This window comes from Poecilia latipinna, unplaced genomic scaffold (genome assembly GCF_001443285.1).
Source record: "Poecilia latipinna isolate Pla-1442-1.1 unplaced genomic scaffold, P_latipinna-1.0 Scaffold428, whole genome shotgun sequence".
Classification (NCBI taxonomy): Eukaryota; Metazoa; Chordata; class Actinopteri; order Cyprinodontiformes; family Poeciliidae; genus Poecilia; species Poecilia latipinna.
The window spans coordinates 123,344-144,830 of NW_015113044.1; the positions used below are offsets into that span (position 1 = coordinate 123,344).

At 40.3% G+C, this 21,487-nt stretch overlaps 2 protein-coding genes across 2 annotated transcripts; both read right to left on the minus strand.

Moving 5' to 3' along the window:
- Positions 1–2,950: 2,950 nt before the first annotated feature.
- Positions 2,951–6,142, minus strand: LOC106950895 (nuclear receptor coactivator 7-like). Its single transcript, XM_015038060.1, has 4 exons — positions 4,583–6,142; positions 4,340–4,510; positions 4,130–4,305; positions 2,951–3,979 (listed from the first exon to the last, which is right to left on the minus strand). Exons 1-4 carry the CDS (start codon positions 4,592–4,594, stop codon positions 3,841–3,843), a joined length of 498 nt encoding a protein of 165 aa, XP_014893546.1. The 5' UTR covers positions 4,595–6,142; the 3' UTR covers positions 2,951–3,840.
- Positions 6,143–16,346: 10,204 nt separating this feature from the next.
- On the minus strand, positions 16,347–20,484 carry ncoa7a (nuclear receptor coactivator 7a). The gene is made up of 7 exons (XM_015038065.1): positions 20,348–20,484; positions 19,188–19,365; positions 18,349–18,498; positions 18,046–18,198; positions 17,824–17,919; positions 17,632–17,705; positions 16,347–17,479 (listed from the first exon to the last, which is right to left on the minus strand). The coding sequence occupies exons 1-7, from the start codon at positions 20,467–20,469 to the stop codon at positions 17,341–17,343; spliced, it is 912 nt and encodes a 303-aa protein (XP_014893551.1). The 5' UTR covers positions 20,470–20,484; the 3' UTR covers positions 16,347–17,340.
- Positions 20,485–21,487: the final 1,003 nt, after the last annotated feature.

Genomic DNA, 21,487 nt, shown 5'->3' on the forward strand with positions numbered 1-21,487 from the left:
ATATATATATATATATATATATATATATATAAAAGTTTAACAAGAATGACAAATAATTGACAAATATATATGTATACATACATATATATATATATATATATATATATATATATATATATATATATATATATATATATATATATATATGTGTGTGTGTGTGTGTGTATTTTAATAAATACATTTAAACTGGGACAATCAACAGCGGTTCCTTTTGATATTAGATCTTAGTCTCAAAAGAGGCAAATGGCATTACTTATTTTGGAAATGTTTTGGTTGAATCAGAAATGTGTTTGAAGTTAAAATCAATGATGCTGGAAAAATATTTAGTTGCACTTTGTCGCTACAACTTTGATGTTAACATACAATTTACTACTTCATAAATATATTATAACTAACCCTCCACTGGTGGCATGACTTTATGATGTCTTGAAAATATTTAAACATTCTCAAAACGCTTCATTTCCCTGCGGTTCCTGCGCACATACGTCCCCCTGCTGGCCACAGACGGTTTAACAGCCAGATACATGGCTAAAGCTATCAAAATCAAAATGCTCACGATACAAAATGACTCTTTGTTTTCTCTTTATTTTATCTTACTATTGTTTGAGATATGTCTGTTTCTTTTTCTGTCTGCAACTAATTTCTTCACCAGGTAAAAAAAAACAAAAAACCCTCACATCTAAATAGCCCTTGTTCTGCTGTAGACAGACTCAATGCCATTCCAACTTTATTTATAAAGCACTTTATACACCGACAGGATTTTATTGCATTTTATGAGTGTGCTGTACACAATCATAAAATAGGAATGCAATTATTAAAATATAAAAGATCAAATATCAAATACATATTAATATACAGACACAATAAAACAAAGTGAAACATCTCAGATTGTGCCAAAAGTCGAGGAAAAAAAGATGGGTCTTAAGAAGGGACTTAAAAACAGCGAGTGAAGAAGCCTGGTTTATGCCCAAGCGAAGATGATTCCATAGCTTGGGAGCCGCCACAGAGAAAGCACGGTCCCCTCTGAGCTTTCACGTTGTCTTTGGCACCTCCAGAAGCAACTGATCAGCTGGCCTGAGGGAACGGGAGGCTGTGTAAGAATGTAACAGCTCAGACAGATAGGGAAGGGCGAGGCCATTGAGATACTTCTTCTAATCATTTTGTTTTCCCGTAAGTAGGCTCGAGGACTGAAACAGGATATCCCTGCTTTCCCACATTGTTGCGTTGTTGTATATTTAGTGTTTAACGGGAGAAATAAAACCCCGAAGTTGCTCCACGGTGGACGGGTTGCTCACAGTGTTGCCTTGCAGCCGGAAGCTTCTGAGTTCAAATCCTTCACGCATGAAGAACATGCATGAAGAAGCTGCATGTTCTTCGTGAAGAACTTGCAACTTCTTCATAAAGTTGCACGTTCCTCTGTGTATTTCTAGCTTCTCGTCCAGTTTCCTCATACACTACAAAAACATGACCGTTAGATCAGCTGGTTACTCTGTGCATCCACTGTTTTGTCCAGAGTTTCCTTGTGATGAACTGGCAACCCGGACAACCGGGAATAGACAAAGGATGGATGAACAAACCCCGGAGTGTTCCTGCCAGAACAGACAAGAAGGCAAATAAAGAGAAAAAAATAGAGGGACACTCCTTGAAAGCAATAAATGATGCATCTGTCAAGTCTTGTCTTTCATTTTCTGAGGGCAACATCATTGATGACTTAACATTAACCTCGCTTGATTCATGGAGATGTTCGAGTTCTGGCGTGATTTATGAACAGACAGTTGTTTATTGTGGATTCGCTCACAAAAGCAGCGGGTCAGAGTGGAAAACTTGATCATAGGTGCATTTTGGGAAGTTAATTGTCTCAGTGGTAACATTTTGATGTGGTTCAGGGTTTTTCTGCATGGTCTTAAAACAAATAAAAGTATATTTTAATTATCTCCATTTAGGGCTGTAAAAGTAAAAGTCTTAAATAAACCAATAACTACTGTATGAGTGATCGTGCACTTTAATTTATTTCTTGCATTGTGTTACATTTGCTCATCCATGGGTTTTAGAGGCAAACTAAAATCCAATAGCTTTTTAAAAGCTTAACAGAGACTCCTTCATTTATCTTGTATAATTTATCTAAGTCTACAATCTTTAATTGCCTTAAGGATTCTTGAATGTTACTCACTGAAACTATCAGAAACCCTATGATCTTTCCCAATAAGGTAGTTCCTCCTAACTAGAGCACAACCAAAACAATATTATGTTTCTACATAGAACTAACCCTAATGTCTTTTTTCAAAACAAATAAAATAAAATTTGAAATTTATTTGCCGGATATTATTGGTTGGTCATGTTACATACTCATTTTACACACAAAAAATAGAAACTATAAGTTTAAAATGTGAAAAGAAAGCATGCGGTGCATTCTGAAATATGATATGATTTCCTTAACTGAGCTGTTATTATTATTATTATTATTATTATTATTATTATTATTATTATTATTTCCTTGGCTGAAATGTTGCAAACATTTCTGAGTGGAATGATTTATTTTAGAAACAAAGGAGAGTTTTACAAAGAAATTGTGATGCTAAACCGCCTTTGACCAGCAGGGGGGGCTTATGTACAAGCAAATTAGCTTTGAGAAACAGATCCTTTTTGCATAATAATTGGCTGAAAAAAATGTAAAAAAAAAAATAAGTTTTTATCACTACATTTTTTTCATATTCAGACCCCAAAGTTGATTCCAGATGCAGAGTTCTCTTGCCCAAACATCTGAGCTCAACGGGACACAAACACACACCCTGCTACAGGTTTCTGTCCTGCTTTATAAAATCTGCAGTGCAAACTTGCAAATATAAGTGACATTCTGTCTTTTGGTTCCATTTTAATTTGCGTCCTCTGTCCATTACACTTTGGCAGTTCAAAGCTGCAGTGATGCGCATCACAACTTCTATGTTGTATTGTTTTAGTTGAGGTATGATGGTAAAAAAAAAAAGCCAATGATTCACTTAGCCTTAACAGTAAATAGAAGATGTTTCATTTATTTAAAATTTAACAGTGACAGTGTGAGCACCACCTCATCAGACATGCAAACATTCAAGTAAAACCAACCAGAAACACACTCAAAAGAACTTGCGTGCTTAAGAGCATTTAAAAAAAATTGATATATTCATATATTTAAATATTAAAACATCGCAAAAATGTGCAAAATACATATTTCCCTTAAAGGAATCCTTGCATGAACAAAGAGCATTTAAGAGAAGAGCAGTGGCCGTTAACTCGTAAGTTTTGTTTTCTCATAAATGCCTCAGGCTCTTATCATTACAGTTTGATTGCGTGTGTGTGTTTTTTTTTTTTTCTGGTTCCCCAGCCTCTGCAGTTGCTTAAGATGCATAGATTAAGGTCTTCTCCTATTACAGTGTCTGCACCATAAAATAATTTATTTCACTTACGAACACAAGCAAATACGGGCAACTGTTCCCCCTGTAAGTGTATTTTAAACCTACGAGTAATGAAGTCATTCCCATAAAGTAAAAAGGAATATAAAACACTGAAAGACTTTTTCACAAGACATCTCGACACAATCAAAGCTGGCAGGACAAAGCTTTTAACGGCTCCTTCACCAGCTTCACAATGAGCTCTTCGTGTTCCCTCTTGTCTCCAGGAGTCGCATTTCAACCGACCAGAATGCAAAACTCGCAGAACCAGTCTGCAGAACCTGTCTCATAGACGTTGTGCAGCATGTGGGATGCTCTCATGCAGGTGCAGTGGAGAGAGCTGATGCTCCACTCTGGTTGGGTTTCGAGGCGTCGCAGCCTCAGAGAAGAAACCTCGTTTGCTTGACGTTGCAATTCAGCTGTGCACGGTCCAAACTTCAACGTCCAGAACAGTGAAGTCCTCGTGCGTGGACAGAGGAGCGTTGTGGACGGTGGGACAGGAGATGCTCCCACCACGGTACAAATCTGCGTCCAACCAGAGGGCAAATCCGCCCCTAAAAAAGAGAGAAAACATAAACATTTAGAAGAAGAATTTTTGAAATATATTGCAACACATTTATTAAGATTTGCCAGCTGGAGACCCAAAGAGGAACTGAGCCTACCCCTCCTCCACCAATCTGCAGAGATTCCCAGCTGCTGCTCACAAAGTAGGAGTTCTCTCCGCTCCACCTGTATTGCTGAAGAAAACACAAATAAAAGATATTAACATTTTTAGCTTTGAACTGTTTTTGTTATGTCCTTCTTCAACCTTTGGCTTACATCGATAAAAGAATCTATGTGTCAATCCAATTAGTAGGATTAGCCTCATATATTTATGTTTCTCTAACAGGTTCGTGTTAAGAATGACTGTTGAAAGTGTGAACTTTAATCATTACTAATGCTACATTCAGAGACGTCTCTGAAAATAAAACCCCCCCAAAACCTCCCACCTGGAAATCAGGACCGAAGCTGAACAAGAAGGTCTCTCCTGCGTCGTAGAAATATTTACTGACTCTGAACGGATCTGAACAAAAGGCCCCAAACACCTGAAAACAACGACATCAGTTTGTTAGTTGATGTTTTGGCTTGTTGGCAACCTGCGAGACCCAGACGCAAACCTTTTTGAACATGTCTTTGACGAGCAGCAGGACGGGGCTGTCCAGGTTAGCCGTGTTCCTGTAGAGCGTCTGCAGGCTTGTCCCGTGGATGGTGGTGCTGTGCACCAGTTGCCATGGATACCCCCTGGGTCTTTGGGGGCATGTGAGAAGCAAGCTGTGGGGAAACCGTCAGTTCCTGACAAGATAACACCCTTGGACGTCTCACTGGGGGCCCGCCTCTCTAACAGGAGCACTGGGTTTACCTTGAGCAGGTGACATTCATCCACCCAGCAGCTGGCTGTGGCGTTTCAGGACAGGCAGTGTGTGTTCAGGCTCCAGGGCCTCATCGCTCTCCAGCTCGGGCCGCACCGAGCTGCACAAACTCAAGCTGCGCTTTGATCCCACCGCTGTGATGATCTGCGACGGGGATGCAGAAGGATGCAACAAGTTGCTAAAAAATAAATGTAACTTCTTTTTCTTTTTCTTTTTTCCTTCTTACTTGTGTCTGTTCTTGTATGCGCTCATTTTGCTTTTGAAATGTCATCTCTATGTCTTTGAAGCGAACTGTGCAAAGTCTGTTTCGTAATGATTCCCACTCCCTTGAGCAAATAAAGTTAATCTCACTTCCACATGCAGCTCCACACAGTCACTGACAGCGTAAAGCATGCACATATTTCCCTTCCTTTTCCTGATAACTCTTTATTCCTCTGTGTTATCCTGAACTCTGTCGCTCCGCATGTGCTGTATGCCTTCTAAAAGCACCTGTCAACAATTTCTTTAAAAAAATGGGACCCTTTCACTTTCATTAGTGGGGAACTCAAGCTCCCTGGTGTGTTCAGCAAATGCTCGTTGATTTTAGTCCTGACGGGAAGGCTACGCCTGCTTCTGGGATTTGGAGAGAGGGAATACATGGGATGTCCATATAAGGAATGAGGCATTTCCCACAATGCCAGGAACAACACCCAGGCTCCAGGCTTCTTCAAGTTACAGTAAAAGGGAGGGGAGGTCAGGTTTTCTCAAGAAACGCATGAGGATTTTGGAGAAGTACACCGAACCTAGATTAAATCGTACCTTCCAGAGTTTTGCGGTTTTGAGCTTGTTGACGGGGTCCCTGAAGAGTTTACTGATGACAGCAAAGACGTTGTCCGCTGCAGGACGACAGCTGTCCTGCTGCTCTTTCCGGGTGTAGCTCTTCTTTCTGCCAGTTAGGTGGTTTTCTGGTGACCATTCCACAAAGAAGGTGTAGAGGTGGCTCAACCTGCGTGCAACAATGCAAATATAAGGAAAATTACTCGAGGAAAAGGGCATATTTGTTCTGTCGCTACAAAGACAGTGTTTGTTTGTGAGGCTTAAACAAAATAACACGGCGCTTTTCCTGTTTTCAAAGCCATTGGCCTTTTTGCATTTTGTCAATGTTGTAATATGTTGTATGCATTAGAGTAACACATTGAGTGAAAGGAAAACTTGCATGGTTTTCGAGATTTACTTTTCTACAAATGAAATTCTTTAAAGTATTGCGTCTTTATGCTCAGCCACCCTCAGCCATCAGTTTCTGGAAACATTCGCTGCAATTTCAGCTGCAGGTCTGTGTCTCTATAGAGCTTCTCACGTCTGCAGACTGACATTTTCCTGACTTCTTCCTTGCAAAATAACTCAAGGCCAGTCAGATCAGATCAGCACATGAACAAACTTTGACATAAGCCATTCTGCTGCAGCTCCAGCTACATGTTTAGGGTTGTGATCTTGCCCAAAGGTTAAACCCTGGATGAGCCTGAAGTTCTGGACAACTTTTTCAAAGTTTTTCCCCTTTATTTGGCTGAATTCATTTTCCTAATAATGCTAGCCTGCTACCCTGTCCCTGATAAAAGAAAAAAGAAAAAGCTTCCCACACTATGATGCTGCCACTGTGTTGATAGTTGCATATATTCAAAAAGAAAAAAAAAATCACATGTTGATTCTACTTTCTTGGGAGTTCTGAAAGCAAATGATCGTGCAGGATTATATGTCAAGGCATCGAAGTAAAGCTGAATGCAAGTACACACTGTAGTAAAAAGGATCCTCTGAGTTCACTTCAAGAAAATGGCATTTTTCTCCTTAAGGCATCTATTTTATTATGTTTTTTGTAACAATTAAAAAGAAACGAATCAAAGAACCGAAGATCAGAATTCCTTTGTAACTTACTGAGTCTTCGTTAAAACCTGGGAAGATTGAAATGCTAAATCAACCAGCACTGACGCCTAAATTTGAATCGGGACTTTTTGTTTTGGCTGTCAGAGACAAACTTATGTCATTTGTCCGCATGTCAAACATAAACATGAGCAACTCCTAAAAGGCTCCACTGTCTCTGTGACGAGGTTCAGTTTGGACGCATGTAAATTTCTCACAATCTAAAGAAAACAGAACGTCGTTATTCAAAGTGAAGCGCAAAAAAACCGATCGCATTTGTCACATTTTTGTGACGTTTCTCTGTACTCACTCTCCGACGCTGTAGGTCACCCACATGACGACCGGAACACTACATGGTCTAACTGAGGAGAACTGGTCGCTTTGAGAGCTGAGTACTGACGAAACGGTTCCACCGTGACTTCACTGTGTCTGTGTCTTATCTTTGCAAAATCAATTTGCAAAGACCAAAAGCCCTCACTTTTATCAGCTGACATCTCCAAGCGGCTCACAGAGTGCGTGCAGGCCACACGGCCTGCACCAAAGGCAGCTGTCTGTCTGTCTGTCCTTAAGTTTGGCTGCAGCAAAGGTGCTCTACTTGTCTTCTCTGCTGCACCTCATCATCTCATCAGTAGTAAAATGCTTCTTCTCTACTGGTGCTGTAATGGAGTACAGATTTTTATAACTCCAAAGCACTTCAAAGTGTAATTTTTTTTTCAATTGTCTCTACTTTTATATATATATATATATATATATATATATATATATATATATATATATATATATATATATATATATATATAATTGTTTTGCTCCCACTTCTTTGCCACTGGATTCCTGGATTTGTTGCACAAATTCTTTTTTTAATTGAGAGCAAAACACTGCAGAAAGAAACCGGTTGTTTAGGGGACCAAGGTCTGGCGCAGATCTGTCACTCCATCTATTTTCAGCACGAGAATCTCATGCTGCTCATTTTTGGAAACATTTAGCACCCACGAATCCACTTGTGCGTCTGCCCTGTAGTGGTTATAATTGTTCTATTACACTTGTCACTGGGGATTGGCAGCCGTAATTGTTGGGGATTTCTGAAGTTACATTACTTCAATATTTTTCACTTGTTCTCTTCCACATTCCTGAGAGCATAAATTTGGTTTTCCAAATGGGAATGACTCAGAAACATTTGACACATCTTAAAAGCATCAATTCCTCCAGGGTCTATTTCATCCTATAAACTCAACCCTTAGCGACAAAATTCTATCTATCTATTAAACCAAGACTGCTTCAACGTTCTGTGAGATTACCCAATGATTCCAGGAATCACTGGAAGCAGGAACAGCCTTTAGCCCTTTTAAATGAAATGACAGATATATAGATGCCGTTAGTTATGTTGTAATTGAGAAGTGCGTCGGAACGCTTTGAAAGGTGCAATGATGTCAACTGTATGACGCCTAAATTACCAATGAACTACAACAACCTGAATAACCTTGACACAAACACCACTGGCTCAGTTTCCTGTCTCTGTCCTGTTTTATGCAGCGCGCAGTGTGAACACGTCTTCATCCTCCACCCGCTTGGTCCCATTTTAGTTTGCTTTGTCCGTCCATTATCTTTGACACATCTTGTCAGTTTTAGCAGTCAACTAAATGAATACGTCTCATTAGTTTTCAGAAAATAAAACAGCGAAAGTGCCACGTGTGAAGGAAACAGACCAGTAATACGCTGAAAAGAGTTAGCTTTATTTATGTCCATTTTCAAAGGAAATAAAGAGATGCATGTACATACCTTAATATAATTTTAAACACTACAAAAAATGCCCAAAATACGTTTTTCCTAAAAAAAAAAAATTTCAGAGAACAAAGGACATTTAGAGAAATGGAGCAGAAACGACAGTTAACACCTGAGTTTTGCTTCCTCAAAAGTGCCTCGAGTTCTCATCGCTACAGTTTAATCGTGTGTGTAGGTGTGTGTCTTCACCTGTTTTATTTGGTTCTCACTTCCTGCTCTTCCAGAAGCAGACACATAGATTTAGATCATGTCCTATTAGCGTCTGCACCATGAGATGATGGAAACAAAAGCAAATGTGTCCATAGATTCCACTTGCAAACACATTTTGCTTTTATTTTTCAACCAAGTCAACTAAAAATACATAGAACGTGTTAAAAATTTGAAGCAGTAAAAGCTACCATCATCATCATTATTGTTGTTGTTAACGTTGGTATTTCTTTCCCATAGAAATTGTACCTCCCTCAGGCTCTCTGTGCTTTATGCGTATTTTTCCTGGACAGAGTCAACGAGAAATCTAATAAAATGTGTTTTCTTTGTTTTTCTTCGCCATAGGTAACATATCTGGCTGAGTGGCTCCATACTTAGTGATAGGTATTTTTCTCGAACCTACATAAAAGAACCACAGACAACGTATAGGAGTTTTCTGACCAAGCTTTTGCAAAAGGAAAAGACTCAGCAAACTGCTCCTCCAAGCCGTTCACCGAGCGTCCTAAAGACCTTTGGTTGCAGCTTGTCTTTTATTATCAAACAAAAAGAGGGAGGATAGGTAAGGAAGACAGCAGAGACAAAATATTACTGCACACAGGCAGTTCCTAAGGTAGGGAGTATTCTGGTTGATAAGGAGGCACCTGTGGAAACATAATTTAAGATCTGGGAAACACACAGTTAACTGTTTCACATGAAGACAAACAAAAGATGAGGCCTCCAGGTCAATTTATGCACACAGAAGGAAGAGAACACTTTAATAATCTATAGACTGAATGTTGATTAACATTAGACTGAATATGAACTAAAGCAGTGTTTTTCAACCTCTTTTGAGCCAAGGTAACTTTTTTAATTGAAAAAAATCAAGCGGCACACCACCAACCAAAAATGTAAACCAATATACTCTGTAGCCGCCTATACTACATATATAGTCATTCTTATCAAAGTGTCTTGAATAGGAATCAAATAAACACAAAAATGTATCTTTATCACATTTTACATTTCTTATTTCAAATTGCACATAACATGTCACACCTGAACAGTGCCACAACAATGTGGTCTTAAATTTAAAGAAGTTGTAGAAAACTTCAAAGTGTTTTACAAACTAATCCATAAGCATTCTTATAGCCAGAATACAGAAAATGATTCTTATTCTGAAAGAAGCAATAATATTTGGGAAAGATGTCACTGTTACAATATGAAGATTTGCATGTACAAAATGTCAATATCTGTATATTTTACCCACCTACTGTGAAACCTGTGCATGTTTGGATGAAAACAGCTGATTTCCTGGCAGAAATTGAAGAAAGACAAAGCTCTTCCTCAACAGCTCTCAGTCTCTGGTTTCAGTTTTTATAGTAGCCAGGCTTGAGAAGCTCACTTCACACAGTTATGTTGTGGGAAATGGACCCATGTTCTTTCTAACTACTGCTGAGCTTCACTGTCTTTTCCATCACTGCTGTCACAGTCTTACTAGGTACGATGCTCTCACCGCTACCTGTAACATTCATGGCTCACTAATTCTCGTTTTAATGTAAAATGCTCTGTACCTACTGCCATCTAGTGTTAAGAAAATTACATAATTACGCCGCTAGCCACTACTAACCATGGTTTCGTTCACGCCGAGCTGAAGTGCAGCTGCTCTATTTCCCTCCTGTAGTGGCAGATCGACAGCCCTCAACTTAAAAGCTGCACCATACGAGTTTGAAAACATTTCTCCGTCGTGCCTGCTGCTAGCACGTGGGTGTTCTAAATGAAAATTAACGCGTTCTTCTTCGATTTACAATTTTGACTACTAATGATTCACTCCCTGCTAGAGAGCCCCCTGGTGGTTGAAGAAAAATACACAGAAAAGCCACACCGTTTTTGAACAGCATGGTTCAAAGTTTAGGAAAAAAGTAGCAGCTTATAGTCCGGAAAATACGGTACCGTAGGTGAAATTGAATAATTTCCACGGCACACCTGACGATCACTCACGGCACACTAGTGTGCCGCGGAACAGTGGTTGAAAAACACTGAACTAAAGTAATAACAAAATGATAATACCAAAAAATCTCTAACACTTAGCTTTGTCTCTACTCTGGGTAGAGCCAATTGCTAGTGCAGTTGCTGCTACTGACTGTGTACTCTTTATCCATTTCACAAAGGAAAGCTCTTTTGCCCCAAAGTCAATGCATTTATTTTCTATGACTACTTGTCTTTCTCTCAGCTACAAGCCACTCAGCCTAAGACTGTTTATGCTGCAGGTTTCTTTCTGCTTCCTTTCCACTGTCACCATCTGCATCCATGATGGATAACCTCTAAGTCAGTGACTGAATGTTAACGGCTGGGTGAATTTTTCTTGGTGAGATTGATTGATCAACTGATTTTGACTGTGATGCTGTACTGGCTGTACTAAATATGACATTTGAATTATAGAGTAGTGAGCTCAACTGGTTTAAACTGAACTCTACTTGGTACAGAGCCATTAGATTGGCACTTTGGAAACTTATAAAAACGTATAATATTGGTAATAGTGCTCAGGCATACATTTCTTTATCTTTTGAAATCAGAGGCTTTAAGAAAGACAATCTGGGATGTAGTGGGAACATTTTAAGGTTGCTATGATTATTAGCTGAATCTATGCATGGCAGTATTGTGATTCTTGTGTGATGCATGAGCTCATGAGAAAATCTTCTGAAGGAGTTTAGTTTCTCTGGCCTTAGCATTACAATGAAGTCACTGAATTGTTTCTTTATCTCTCGTGGCTCCGAGTGAAAGAAGACGTGTGCTCGCTGTCTGCTGCCTGTTCTGTAATCAGGTAGATTATCAAACTACGTAACTGGAATGAAACTCTCCCTATAAAAGTGTGAGCTCCGTTCTGCACAGGGCTCTTTCTCCTGGCTGGGATCAGTAAGCCGAGACTTCGAATAAATACTGATCGAGAATATATCCTTTCTCCGGTTCTTGACACAGTTTTCCCTCACTCTTTGTTAAAGGAAAATTTCCGCAACAGGGGCCAACAATCAGCCCCTGCTTTCTTACACAAGAGAAACAGTGAGACAATCCACTGGAGAGTTAGGGCCAGTTCTGCCAGACAGACTAGATCATAGCGCAAACTTGAAAAAAACAATCAGCCGTAAAGCTCGCAAGTTAGACATGCAGGTTTTCATACGTAAACTTAGCGCATGCAAGTCCTGAATCATTATACACCTGTAGTGGCTGATTGTTCATGCTGGATCTGAGAAATGAGGCTTCTGACTAATTTGAAACTTTTACACAGGAAAGCTAATATTAAAAAAAAAAATGCAACTGTTGCTGTAGGTGTTTTCGGTTTTAGAAAGGTGACATTTTTATTTTGAATCAGATTAAGAGTTCATGTTAACAGAAGAAAAACAATACTCTGCACAAGCATGCAAACGCACACTGTCGTCATTTCCTTTCCAGGATATTAAGCAGCTTGTTTATCTCTTATCAAATCGGGTAAATTATTTCCATGATGCTGGATGCCCCGGCCATTTTTAGGCGTGGGAAATGTTACAATGAGGGATCCGGTTCACTTTCACTAAAAAAAAAAACAGAATATACACATAACTGGACTCTAAATGACAAAAGTATTTATATCCCTCAACCTTTTGTTAGATTAAAACAAAAACTTCAGGGGCGTTGATTGGCATATTTTATTAGACCAGAGAAAAGGAGTGCATAAATGGAGGGACGACAATAGTAGTTAATGACTGAATCTGCTTTTTGAAATATTTAATATAATGTTCAATTTTTTGATTGCTCATCTTTTGTCTAAAGTTAAAGCTAAATCTTTTTGTTCATTAGCACACGGTTAAATGTGTGTGTTGAAGTTAACCAGTGATGTATCTGGGATGGTAAGATCACTGCTGTATTTATGAAACACAAATCAAGTCAAAAACAGGTGGCTGGTCTAAATCTAACCATAAGCTTAGAGGGGTGAGAATAAAATAAAAAAACTAAATGTGGCTTCCTCTGCTTTTACAGGAACATCTTGCATGGGAACTTTTCATGAGCAGAACGTTGTTGTGGTTAGACTCTAACCACGACAATGTTCATCTTTTCTCTCTTAAAAAAATGTTTCCAATTCTGGACAAAAACAGATCAAAAGATAACAGAACGTTGGTGATTGGATACTGAAACTACTTTTTTTCCCCCCGGTTTTCGATTCCAAAACCAAATGGCCAAGAGATTTTTCTTCTTGAATTTAGTTTTCTTTTAGTCTGTTTGTTCCTCTTTGTAGGTTTCTTGTAAGGGAGGTGGGGGGAAATCGTGTGGCTCTGCGGTAGAGCACCGTGCAGCAGCTACAAATGGGAAAACGGTCACTAGTGCGGCAAACACAGAGAAAATGTTTAACAAACTAGAGACGGTGCATTTTTGTGAGGAACATGCTGGAGAGAAAAAAAACCCCAGTAAAACCACCTGAATTTGAAGACAGAAAGCCCCGTGAGCAACTCCTACACAAAGTGACCAGAATTAATGGAATATATTTTTGCCTAAATTTAAAACACAGAGGATCTTTCACTACATAAGTGCTCCTAAATTTGGGGTCTTGGTTTGGTTGTGTGTCATGGAGCTGCAGCTGCTGAGAACAAAGTGCAGACGCCGGACAGCTTGAAGCGGATGACAGAGGAACCCGAAGGTTGCTTTTTGTGGCGACATGATCCAAACGGTCATGGAGCAGAAGTTGAAGATGACAGAAAATGGTTAGGAGGTAAGAAAAAAGAAAAAGGAGAGGAGAGCAGAGCACCGGGAACCAAACGGCTGAAAACATGGAGGCCCTAGGAGGAAAAACAAAAACCCAGAGGTACCGCAAAAGAAAAATACAAAGGCGTCGGACAAACAACTCCAAACAGAAAGTCCACTGGAAATAAGCATCCACCACGTCAGAGTCAGTGCCGTGATGTGGGAAACATATCCTACTGACCTTCGACATTTAATTCCCCACACATGCAAAACAATTTCCTAAACAAATGTCACTGTTGTTGAGGTAGAAACACCTGCGGTTTAAGGTCCTGCTAGCTTCGCTTCATGTATTTAACCTACTTACTCACAGAGTTACAGACCAAACCACAGACCACCGGCAGGAAAGTTCCTCCGTCCTACATGTTACACAAACTGCTGCTGAAGTAACTAGATGAAGTATAAATCCATAAGATAAATATGTCCAGTTCTGTTCGGATTATTGTGTTTTGCTTTGTTTGTCACACTTAAAAGGTTCAGATAGTCAAACGTACTTTGATATAAGACGAAGACGACCAGAGGAAATGCAAAATTCTGATTTTTCAGGGAAATTGCTCATGTCCGTTGCGTCAGAGCCCTGTTGCATAAATTCAGCAAAACCAGGGTCAGACATTCTCCTCCAGGATTTCTTTCTGCCAGAGTTTGTGGTTCTATCAGTGGCAAGCTGCCCAGAACAGAAGATCTACTGCCCTGCTTAAAGTTGCCATACAGATTCTACTTATGTTATTTCTTGATTTTACGGGTCTGACAGTTATCAGGCCAGGCTGTGGCTAGCTGAACTCAGCTTCCCTCAGCTTCCCAATTCTTTAATTAACAATGCAGCAGGGTTAGTTTTTGCCTTCTCTTTTTGAATTTACTGTCCATACCTTTGGGCTGCACAGTGGTGCAGTTGGTAGAGCTGTTGCCTTGCAGTAAGAAGGTTCTGGGTTCAATTCCCAGCCCTGGTCTCTCTGCATGGAGTTTGCATGTTCTCCCTGTGCATGTGTGGATTTTCTCCAGGTACTCCGGTTTCCTCCCACAGTCCAAAAACATGACTGTTAGGTTAATTGGCCTCTCCAAATTGTCTGTAGGTGTGAGTATGTGCATAGTTGTTTGTCTCTGTGTTGCTCTGCAACAGACTGGCGACCTGTCCAGGGTGTACCCCACCTCTCACCCAGAATGTTAGCTGGAGAGACACCAGCAACCCTCACAACCCCATTAAGGGACAAGGGTGTAAAGAAAATGGATGGATGTTCTTACCTTCGATGATCTGAAACATTTTAACAGAAGAAATCTGTGTGGGAGCAAACACAGTCATATTTTCATGCCGATTGGTAAATGAAATTTTAGAATAAAAAGGACTCCAGGAGTTTGTTGGCGTACGCACACTTTCACTGATTCATGCATGAATAACTCTGCATTCCACATCCCAAAGTTCAGTTTATATCAGCGACCTACAAGTTTAGACTTGGCATTGTTATCCTTCTAGAAGGGTTTGCAATCGACTCTATCTTAACTTTGGGATGTGCGTGTGAAGAAAAAGAAAAACAGAAAGAAAGGAGCATATTGAATCATAACACGCATGAGGTAAATTAAAATCAGCATGCAGAATTCAAGCATCTCTCTAAAAATGAAACCATGGGTAATCCTCTGTCATACATGACTTCAGTCACACATATGGCAGTTTGACATTAAGCGCTTTGCAGGTGTGGCAGCCTTCGAACAGCTTAGCTTTTTTTTTTTTTTTTTTGCTTGATAATAAAAAAAGTTCCAGTGCAAACATTCTGCAGAAACAGAAAACCACTGCACTGATTGGTGTCAGCTCTCTAACATGGCATTCAAATACGAAAGAATAACGTCACCAGCATGACCCAACATTTAGAACTGCTTTAACAGCTTCAACAGTAAATTCAGTAAATAATTTATGACCATTTCTTTAATCAGTACAACATGCTGCGGGGTCCAGGTCGAGGTGGCGGCACACGTAATAAGATATTCAGGTTTGCTGAAGGGATCTCTAAAAATAACGGTTGGGAATCCCAAGAAATGTATCCGGAGCAACCACTTTCTGCTTCCCTGATAGAAATGATGAAACTAGAGACAAAATAAAGCTGCAAGAAGGAAAAAAAACTAACCCTGCAACATCAGAGATGAGGCTTCTGTGAAATGATATAATGACATAATGATGGCTCAGAGCCATGAGATAAATTGGTGGTTCAGTTTAAGATTACATCTTCTGATGATGTGTTGCGTTCAGGTGCGTTGGACAATCAGGCCAAACACCTCATGCTCACCTTATGCTTCATTTTTATCAGCCGAAATGACACCCTGACATACAGTTTACCTGTCATAGGATTCATCGTAGGAATGATGAATCACAGAAGTAAATAGATATTTATGTCAGTGGTCTGAATGCTGAGCTGACGGCTCCTGTAAACGTGGCGGACTTGTTGAAGAACGCGCGTCTGCTCCTCCGTCCAGCCGCTGTTCGTGACAGCTGCAGGTAAACATCAAGCTTGCCAGGAAAACTGAGTTTAGAACATAAGTGTTCAGAAAACCACGACCCTGATCAGGTCAATTCACTGGTTCTCTGTCTAAATGCTCTCAGCAGCCGACAACATGCACACGTATCACTTTTATAACCGTCCGGTCTCAAATCGCTACTATAACGTGTTGTAAATACTTAATAGAAAACCAACTGAGCTCTTTTGGCTTTAATTGTCCTAGTTAAAGTTTAACTAAAGTCTTCAGTTCAGATCCTTGAGCAGAGTGTTTTTGTTCTCTGCTATTGATAAAAGGCGTGGTTTCTTGTAACTTGGTGTAAAATAGATATTAAGTGTGAATATTTTTGTTTGAGCTATTAAAAACTTTAACCCAGTTCGCTCTTTCAATTAAACACATCACACAGTTTATATTTGACAACATCTCTATTTTTTTTTTATTAAGCTTAATCAATTCCAAAGAAAAAGCTTATTTATATGCCATTTTACTCAAACACACATCTTTTCCAGGAAAAAGACCTGTGGCGGTGCCAGCACCACCCGGCAGAATCAGATTTGTGCACAAACAAATAAACCAAACAGACATACAAGCAAACATGTGCTTTAGTTTCTCGTTTCAAATTTTCTGTATATAAAAACTAAAAGATTTATCTTTAAATAATTACATACAAAAATAAGCCAAAGATTTCAAACATTAATCATTACTATCTTATAAGCTACATACTCCAAAGAGGAACATAGCATAGCAGCAGTACATAAGACGGTTAACGGTTAGTTTTCACTTCCTCCTCACACACCACATGTACACAGTACAGTTATATGTTTGTAGTGCAAAGCAGTGCTTTACCTCACCTCATCAGATTTGGTCTACTCAAACGGAGTAACACTGAAACCAAACCAGCTCAGACAGGCAACTGCATCTCCTATCCTGTTACAGTGTTTTTTTTTGTTTTTTTGGGGGGGGGCGGGGTTTTACCATCAAGCAAATAACGCACAAGCAGGTGTAAAAAAACACACACATATCACAAGGCATGCATACAATTTTAGAACTGTAAACAAACACGTCTTTCAGTGTGAACATTGTGCCCAAGATGCTTTTCAGGATCGCAGAAGGCCACCGGCGGGGCGGACTGCGGCGAACAGCCAGAGGGGGCTTGCAGACACAGGAAGCATGATTTGTGGGATTTCAAGTTGCCACTTGCTTCTAACAGTTCCAGCTCACCGAGCAGGAAGCCCACCGTGGGAACCACGTCGCGTACGTCTCCGTGCTGCGCGGGTCGCTCCGGTCCAGACGCGGCTCTGACGGCGGATGCGCCGTCTGGGGTGCAGCACACGGGTTGGCTGACCTTGAAGTGTCATAGCTTCAGATGGGAAATCTTGTCTTCTTAGTGCTTCCCCCATTCAGTTCTGCACAGTCCAGACTTCAACGTCTTGCACAATGAAGTCTTCATTGGTGGAAAGAGGAGCGTTGCGGAAGGTGGGGCAGGAAAAGCTGGCGCCGTGGTACAAGTCAGCATCCAGCCAGAGAGCAAAGCCAGCCCTACAAAAAAAGAAAAGAGAAAACATTTAGAAAATTAGAAATTAAATCTTTAATTAATCTTTAAATCTTTAATTAAATCTTTCTTATTATTATTGCCTTATCATAAACTGCCTCTTTCATATTAGTCATGAGTGAAGGAAAGGAGAACTTACCCTCCTCCACCAATCTGCAGAGATTCCCAGTTGCCGCTCACAAAGTAGGAGTTCTCCCCGCTCCACCTGTATTGCTAATGAGAATTAAACACAAAATGTTAGTCAGTTGTACTTTTTTTTTTTTTTTTTTGCTGATATTAAATGTATGATAACAGCTTTCCCAATGATAATAAAAATGGAGTCCACTCCTACCTGGAAGTCAGGATTGAAGCTGAACAAGAAGGTCTCGCCCGTTCCGTAGCAGTATTTACTGACTCTGAATGGATCCGAACAAAAAGCTCCAAACACCTGGAAGGAACATAAGTTAGCAGCTCGTTAGTCAATGTCCATTTTTGGGTTTTTTTTTTTTTTGTTTGTTTTTTTTTCCCCCCTCATTTTAAAATCTGTGTTGAAGCCAACAGTCAAGATGCAAACCTTTTTGTGCATGTCTCTGATGACCAGCAGCACGGGGCTGTCCAGGTCAGCCATGTTCCTGTAGAGCGTCTTTAGGCTGCTCCCGTGGTTGATGGTGCTGTAAACTAGATGCCACGGATACCCCTGGGTCCTTGGAGGCAAGTTAGCTGCAATCTGTTTGCGGGAAAGAAAAGAAAAAAAAAAGTAAGTCTTGGATCAAATGATGCTCTTGTACATCTAATGCTAGCTTTTTCAAGTCCAAAAATAACAACACAGAAGTAACTTTTCCATTAGAACTGGCCGGATTTGAGGAGTAAAACTCACCTTCTGCAGGTGAAAGTCATCCAGCAGCTGGCTCGCATGGCTCAGGACAGGAAAGTCATCCTCAACCTCCTGGAACTCGGTCTCATCCACCTCAGACTCCACCGAGTCACAGAGACTCAGGCGGCGCTTTGAGTCCTTCACCGTGATGATCTGGACAGAAGATGCCAACAAAGCCATGAGAAAACTGTTGCCTTCCCCACACACATTTTTTTCCCCCTCTGACATTCGTCTTTTTTCACACACAGACTTGTCCTACAGATACGCAGCTGTAAGTAAAACCCCTGAGAGCTTGACAGCAAATAATCCCCCTTCGCCTCCTTCCAGCTCACAATCTCACCTCAACGTACGGCTCCGCACAGTCACTGGCGAAATAAAGCACTCGGATATTTTTCTGCATTTTCTTCATAGCTCCTGAGCTGTCTGTCAACCTCTGCGCTCTGCTCTTCCACATGTCTGCTTTCTCTGGAGGGAAACTCTCTCCCTTTTTATACCGTGTGCGGCGCTTTCACTTTCATTAGTCGGAAACCCAACCGCGCGGCTGCTTATTGGTTAACCGTTGCCGCTAGAGTTTTGCTTTCCTTCATACATGGAAACGGAAACCTTGCCCCGAGCTACAGAGGAGGAGGAGAAAGGATGTCCATATAAGGAAGGTGGGTTTCGGGTTTTTTTTTTTGTTTGTTTTTTTTTTGCATGCATTGCCCTCGGCTTGCTTTTACTGTAACAGAGGAGGGGCGATGTTCTCCTGAAACCCTCCTGAAGAATGTGCTCTCTGTTGGGAGCGGAGCTCAACAATCTCTGACTTATCTTATTTTTCTTTCTTTGCCTGAGCAAAAACTCACCTCCCACTTCTTTGCAGCCTGGGGCTTGCTGGCGGGTTTTCTGAAGGCCTTGCTGATTCCGTTCGTGTCCTTGTGGCATTTCATCCTGACGTTGTTGGAGGGCTTGCAGCGCTTCTTCTCGCCTTTGCTGTAGATGTCTGGAGACCACTGCACGAAGAAGGTGTAGAGGTGATCAACCCTGCAGGGCAAAAGGGGAGCGAAGAGGGTTTAATTTCGAATAAAGTGCAGCATTGCACAACTGGAGACACGTTGAGAAACCCCATCCAGTTTTTGACACCCTGCTCAACGAGGCCCTGCATGATTGGCTGATTATCTAAACTCAATAGTGATGTCAGACTTGCAGAGAACATGCCAAGACACATAAAATCAGGGCGATGATTTATAAGCTTCTACTAACTACTTAGTGTTAGCATTATGTCAAATGAATGGGAACTTGTTTTTGTTGCATTGCTTCATGCTGCGTTGAAAATTTGTCATTTTCTGCAAATAAATGCCGGAGATAAGAATATTTTTATTTAGAAATGAGAGAGAACTGTTGTCAAATAAATACAAATGATTCTTTTAGAGTAAACGTAGTTTACATTTTTACATGGTTTACATTTGTGGTTTCCCACAGACTGGTGTGTGTGCAATGGTGAGAATGGGAAAAAAAAATGCAAAATGTTATTTTAATTTGTGAATTAAATTGATAAAGTTGTTAATGTGCACAAATAGCTGGAAACTGAGACATTCTACCCAGTTAACAGCTTTGCAGGGATGAATTATTAATTACTAATTCAGCCCTGCAAAACAAATGTTGGGGAATTAAACGTTAATATTAAACATGATTTATTTTAATTTTCTGAGTCTTACTTTGTCAAATGTCAAAAATCTAAAAAATAAAAAAAAACATTTAAAAAAAACATAATGGACTAGAAAATTGCACTGCAAAAATCACAGATTCACTAATGTAATAAAAAAATAACTACATCTGTCATCAAAAAAATAATAATAATAAAATACTCAAAACAAAGCGTAGAAGCTGTTTATTTTGCAGGACAATAAGCTCTTGTTCCACAAAAGAGAAACACTTTCGTCTTACTTTTACAAACATGCTGTCCTGTCAGCGCATATGGAAAACCATACAGAGCAGCACATTCACCACTGTCAGAGATACTTACTCTCCAACGCTGTAGGTAATTCCCATAACTGAAGACGACGCCGTAGATGCTAAGGAGCTGAAGACAAGTTGATAGCCTGAAGGCTCACAGCCGAAGTATCGTTTCCACCTTGGCCCTGCCATCCCCACGATTTATAGGAGCAGATCAGTTCGCTGAGATAAGCCCCTTTGACCATAAACCCTCCCTCCGTCTCTCCACACGGCCTGCACGTAACTCTGTGGGCCGTGCGAACCTGGGCCTTGAAAACCAACGCTGGTGAAACATTAACCTGACCTGCTCGGGGTGTCCGTCCTGACGTTTGGTGGGAGTTCATGCAGTTATTGTGTCAAATTAAGGCTCACTTAAAGAAAATGGTGAGTTGACAGAGAGATAGCGGGCCTGAAAGTGTGTCGTTCAGATTGATTATCCTTTTTTATTGTGTCTTTCTGGCTCCTTGGGCCCCTGATAGACCTTATCGTCCCATTAGGAGTGCAGATATGGAAGATTCCTTTGCATTACAACACAATTTTTATAAAAAAAATTTAAAATAATTATTTGTGCACTTCATGTTTTCCCTCATTTTCATTCTAGAGTTCATTTAAGATGTGTCAATTGATGGTGTGCATTTTCTTTGAAATTGTTTCTACTCGACTGAAGAAGGAGTTTTCCCTTTTTCATTTTTCAGGTGGTTACACGAATGTATAAAGACATTACATCACTGCTTGATTATCATGATTATCAGAAGTTATTTCCCTGTGATTTTCCTAAAACATTAGAGACGTCCCTTGTAGACATTGTCGGACAGAGATTGTGCCTGGAAATACATTTTCATCGCATCTCGGAGGCTTTGAGGTCAAAACCATTTCAGTCGTTTTGTTTATTCTGTTTCAGATCATTGATCATTTGTTTTTTTCAGACGGGAGGGTTTGAAAAACACGGGGGGCCCGTGACATCCGAGCACGCTCCACCCTGTCCATTGTCTCACTCTCGGTGTTTACCTTTGAGATTTAATCAGATCAGCAAAAGGGCGAGTGTAGCGTCGATAATTTGTCAGCAATCCATTATTCAATACTCTGCCATTCAGACGTAATGAGTTGTTAAGTATTGCGACGCTGGTGTCCAGACTAAACTGGTGTCTCAAGAGAGGTAGATAAAGCATTT

Coding starts and splice junctions, on each gene's coding strand:
- LOC106950895 (XM_015038060.1), bottom strand. Junction 4,306..4,339: donor TAATGATTAAAGTTCACACT/TTCAACAGTCAT, acceptor AACCTGTTAGAG/AAACATAAATATATGAGGCT. Junction 3,980..4,129: donor GCGGAGAGAACTCCTACTTT/GTGAGCAGCAGC, acceptor TCTCTTTTTTAG/GGGCGGATTTGCCCTCTGGT.
- ncoa7a (XM_015038065.1), bottom strand. CDS start 20,469: ATGGCAGGGCCAAGGTGGAAACGATACTTCGGCTGTGAGCCTTCAGGC. Junction 19,366..20,347: donor ATTACCTACAGCGTTGGAGA/GTAAGTATCTCT, acceptor TTTGCCCTGCAG/GGTTGATCACCTCTACACCT. Junction 17,480..17,631: donor CTGCAGATTGGTGGAGGAGG/GTAAGTTCTCCT, acceptor CTTTTTTTGTAG/GGCTGGCTTTGCTCTCTGGC.